At 39.5% G+C, this 5,169-nt stretch overlaps 1 protein-coding gene across 2 annotated transcripts; it reads right to left on the reverse strand.

The window, feature by feature from the left end:
- Positions 1–569: 569 nt before the first annotated feature.
- On the reverse strand, positions 570–4,685 carry LOC103454831 (granule-bound starch synthase 1, chloroplastic/amyloplastic). Of its 2 annotated transcripts, none has more exons than XM_008394427.4 (14): positions 4,616–4,685; positions 3,711–4,077; positions 3,541–3,621; positions 3,294–3,392; positions 3,099–3,188; positions 2,861–2,924; positions 2,656–2,756; positions 2,453–2,562; positions 2,110–2,353; positions 1,846–2,025; positions 1,568–1,759; positions 1,397–1,483; positions 1,159–1,287; positions 570–1,050 (listed from the first exon to the last, which is right to left on the reverse strand). In XM_008394427.4, exons 2-14 carry the CDS (start codon positions 4,059–4,061, stop codon positions 934–936), a joined length of 1,845 nt encoding a protein of 614 aa, XP_008392649.1. In that variant the 5' UTR covers positions 4,062–4,077; positions 4,616–4,685; the 3' UTR covers positions 570–933. The 2 variants fall into 2 exon arrangements, with proteins under 2 accessions (XP_008392649.1, XP_008392650.1); XM_008394428.3 differs by lacking the exon at positions 4,616–4,685 and adding an exon at positions 4,538–4,613.
- Between the last annotated feature and the right edge of the window lie 484 nt (positions 4,686–5,169).

The following is a 5,169-nucleotide window of genomic DNA, read 5'->3' on the forward strand; positions in this document are numbered from 1 at the left end:
TGTTCCCATTGCAAAAATGTTCTCTTGATTCTGTTTTTTGTGTGCTTTTCGGGTGCTCAATGTATAAAATGGATTTGAAACACTTGGATGATCAAATACCTTAGTTGTGATCAAATTTGGATTGTTGGATCCACCAGAGGAATCCAATCTCTCAGTCATAGGCCCTGTTGAGAGACTTCTCTGACTCACTCGTATGTCTTACTTCAATAGTAGATATACACCCTTATGAAAGAGGAAAATCTTGAGTGTTACCGGATTTATACGTGATGCAAGATAGTAACACATGAGTTTTTATGTCGCTGTGACACAGTACAATCTCTACATAGTTTGTCAGAGACCACACTATTAGTAGCTACAATTCCACGAAAACATCGTCGTTGTGTTCTAATGTCTGTAATGACAAGACAGGATGACCAGTTTTGGCTTAAATTTGTGTGGTCTAACTCTAAGCAACTCTAAGTTTGTTTGGCTCTTAATCTTTTGTTACATTTGTACATTCTGAGTTGTTATTCAACAATCGGTTGTAAGCAACGAGGTATCCTCTCTTGTTCGGGAATTAATGCCGAAAATTACACGAATGCATCAAAATCTCGTATTCAGATGAAATGTACTGCAAGCATACAATAGGAAAAGAATAAGAACCCTACAAGTGATCTGCATTTTTTATTTGCCTGCAAGACGTATAAAACGTACAAGAACAAGGCAAGAACAGAGCAAACTTGTTGTCCAAGTCTTCACAACCGCAGCAAAGCTGTGGCAGATTCATTTTGTTATTCAACTCCACAAACTTAATGGACAGAATAAAATCTCTTGGATTTCCACCACCAAGCATATGGCTCTCTCTTGCAGCTGGAGGTTACACGAACCACCAGCCGTTGCCACAGGTGGAAGTTAGCATACTAGCTTATACGTTAATATCCGAAACCTAATGCTCTAGGGAGTGGCAATATTTTCCTTGGCAAGAGGAGCAATCTCTTCGCCTTCAAGGCCTTGTTCGTTGCCACCAACTTCCAGGCTCAACAGCAGCTTTTCCCATTGTTTTGAAGGTCCCTGAAAGAAACACAACACTTTTCAATTAATGTTCTGATTGCAGAACCAAAAATTAAACTCAACTTATTTGTCTCGACGAGCTGCTTAGCAACTCCGTGTTAAACTAACCTTCCACGAAAGATCTTGGGCCATGCAGTTCTGGATCATCTCATTCAACGCAGGAGTACCGTAAGTTGCAATAGCTCTTTTGACAGTAGTGGCAATTGCAGTTACATCTGCTGGATCAACTTCGTCACACTAAAAAAAAAAATCAAACGAGACAATTCATTATTATGATGTTCTGTAAGTAGGGCATAGAAAAGAAGTAAAATTGTGCATCTTAGATGCAAGCCAAGCGTTGACTTACTTCGACGTTGAAAGCTCCCATTTGAAATCCAGTAAAACCTTCTTTGACAGTGTCGACTAGTCCACCAGTTGAGGCAACAATAGGCACCTGAAGTTATTGCATTCATCAGTTTAAGACATTGGCGGTGCAAATATCAAATGAGAACAAAGTGGGGGTGATCTAGCTCCTTACCGTTCCATATCTCATAGCATGCAACTGAATGAGGCCGCAGGGTTCGAATCTACTTGGGACCAACATAAAATCAGAACCGCCAATGATCATATGGGCTAGCGAGACATTGAATTTTGCAACTCCTACAGCCTTGCCCGGATATTTGACTTCTAGTTGTTCTATCTGCGTCTCCATGTACTTTTTTCCGGTCCCCTAAAAGAAAGAACATATCCTTCAATCAAACTATGCCTACTGCCAACAGAAAAGTGCTAAAGGAAGCAAACTCAACAGATACTTACAAGGACTATTATCTGCACGTCCTCCTCCCCGACAAATTTCGAGATAGCTTCTACTAGAATATCCGACCCTTTCTGCTCCTCTAGCCTACCAATGAATCCGATCACAGGGATGTTCCTGTCAACTGGCAACCCAACTTCTGCTTGAAGAGCCTCCTTCACCAGAGGCTTTGCATCCAGTACCTAAACATACAATTCTGATCAGTAAAATGGTTTCTTTTCCTGCCCCATTCTTCAAGGAATTAAAAATCCTTAGGAGTTACTCACAGTTGTGTTATCATATTTGGTATCTAAGTACTTGTCTGTGGCCGGATTCCACTCTTGTATGTCCATGCCATTCACGATACCAGTGATGCCGGTCTTGCGAATGATGTTATCCAATTCCACACCTTTGTCTTCTCCAGAAACAAGTTCTTGTGCATAGAATGGGCTTACAGTTACAACTCTGTCCGACTCTAGTATTCCGGCCTTCATCCAATTGATTTTTCTTCCTTTCACAGGCTTGTTATACCTGCAAACCGAACATTAAGAAAGAGGAATAATTTGTCACTTCGACGAGTAAGGTGTTGAGTCCTTAATCGAGTTTCTATATCAAATGTAAGATCAATACCCGTCAATGAAGTCGAAAGAACCCTTAAGGTTTTCGGGCAAATTAAGAACTGAGAAATCCGAAATGGGAAATCTGCCCTGGTAAGCTATGTTGTGGATGCAAAATACAACCTGCAATTCATTGATCAATTTCTCATGTAAAAAAAACAAAAGAAGAAGCCAAGACTCTAAAATGATGCCCTTCAAACGCAAGAGATGCCTTACCTTCGCATTTTCGTAAATCCCCTTCGGTTTGTAGATCGCTTTTAAGTAGCAGGGAAGAAGAGCAGTGTGCCAATCATTAGCAACGAATACAACTTCATCACCTGCATTGTGGTACCCATGGATACATCATTAGTATTTCTATTTCTTCATGAAATTACACTTTTCGTTAAGCAAAAGTTTCCGAGAAAACTAGAAAGATGCACACCATACGGTCCGGAGAAGTATTTGTTGCTGTTCAAGTTAAGAACCCTTGGTGCCTCCAAAGCAGCCTGAAAGTTCATAAAAATCGTAATTGAACTTTATGCATGTTTGTAAGATTCATCTTTTCTTTTCGCGGAGAAATACTCCAATGAATAAGACCGGGATAGTTTGATTTCTATTCCCTCAAGTGGATAATTTCTCAAGTTAGAGAAAAATAAATCAAACAAAAGAACATGACTTGCCTGGCACAACAAGCTGAAGCGAAACTGGTTGTCCTTGTAATCCTCTCCTGCACTCGGGCCATAGATTTTGGATCCAGTTTTGCCCCATACCTTCGTATCCAGAAAATCAAGCATCAGTCAGGGATCTAACTGAACCCTCATTCATACAATAATCTAGAAGTTTTCAAACTTAGACAACAGAAAGAAAATTCATACTCTCTCAAGGAACGATGGGTGATCCACAAAGACACGATCAACTCCGCGTTTGTAGCAGTGGAAGAAGCGAACAGTTTCAACCCTACCACCAACTTCTATCTGCATATACACAAAACTTCTGATCATTCAAGGAAAATATCCGCCAGGGCATACATTACTCACCGAAACATGAAACTACGAAAACATTTTCGAAATAATGCAACACTTTACAAGTATAAGAAGCATATATAATATCTGCAGATCTTACCTCAACTGGTACACCAGTGTCCCATGCATCTTTGTACTGATCGTAGCGTGGAGACACCGTCATAACACGGTGCCCATTAGCCTAGACATGAATCAGGAATAAAAATCAGTTCAATTAAACCCAATGAGATGAAATGTGAAAATCACAGAAAACTTATGAAATTGACTAACCGCCATTGCCGGTGGGAGTCCTCCAAGAACATCACCAAGACCACCAGTTTTGCTCCATGGACCAACTTCTGCCCCCACAAACACCAAGTTCATGCCATTCCCACATACAATGTTCCCCACACACCGATCACTCTCAGTCTTCTCAGATTTCCTCATGGCTTGCCTAGCAACCGCTTTGGAACGGATCTTCATCCTAAGCATATCCAAATTGCTCAAAGATCTTAGCCCGTTGTGAGTCATGGGTTGGTTCCACATACCCATCTGCCCCAAGTTTGTTCTGGTATCTAACCCCGAAGCTCCATTGACATGGGAATTCTTTGACACAAAGTGCGAGGATGCCACAGTTGCCATCTCTGATGTCCTTATTCTGAAACCCATTAACCAAACCAATATTTCAAAAAATAAAAATAATCAAATCGAAAAATTCATTTTTGTTCGATATACTAATTAATTTAATCTAATCTACGTGGAGGGGGATTCGTAACCAACTTGGCTAATCCCAAGTCCAAGATTTAAGCCAAAAATTTTAACATGAAATGCAGAACAAGATGATCAAGCAAAATCGTAGACTTTCAGGCTCATAGGGTTGACAGATTAATAAAAAAGATATAGACCCAAAATTTATGATCATGCAAATTTGAAGACTCTGAAGATCACGGGGTCCTTAGATTACTCAAGCAACAGAGACCCAATGAAAGGATCATTAAATCAGACACAAAAGTTATTACCTTAATACTAAAAAGTGAAATTACAACAAATTGAGAAAATCTCTGAATATTTGTTCATGCAGTGATCAAAATATTGCGAAAACAAGGAACGGATCATACCAAATTACGTGAGAAATTAAAATTTTAAATCAGTTGCAAAAAAATTGTTTGATTTGATTTTTAGATGAAGCTACTTACCAGATCACAAAAGACCTCTCTCACTATCACTCTCCGAGTCTCACTCAACGGCTAGTTCAGAGTGTGCGTGCGAAATGGTCATGGCGAAGTGGGGATTATGTACTTGCTGCCTACGTTATTGTCGCATGACACGTGTCGCCATGGCAACTGTTGGGCTTTCTGGCCCTCAAGTACGATCACATCCAAGTTTGAGAAATTCCTTTTAGTATGACGTCACACAGTTAGTTTGTTATAATTCGACCACATGGTTAATATTTTTTGGATGCATTGTATTGCGTCGAAAGTATGACGCATATGTTATCATGATAAACGATTTACATGAAACAAATTCACTGTTGCAGTGACGTCTTGTGCTAATAAATAAAAATATATGTGAACTTTTATTCACATGTCATTGTTTAATTGGAATGGAACGATACCATGACAGTGAACACATTACATTTAAGTCATTCTTGTTATCACGAGTAAATTGATAATACCACATGATTTTATGATGATCACCCAAAAATTTAGCAATTGATGCATGAGCTTATAAAGAACCGGGCTACTTTTCA

This window comes from Malus domestica, chromosome 14 (genome assembly GCF_042453785.1).
Source record: "Malus domestica chromosome 14, GDT2T_hap1".
In the NCBI taxonomy this organism is placed as follows: Eukaryota; Viridiplantae; Streptophyta; class Magnoliopsida; order Rosales; family Rosaceae; genus Malus; species Malus domestica.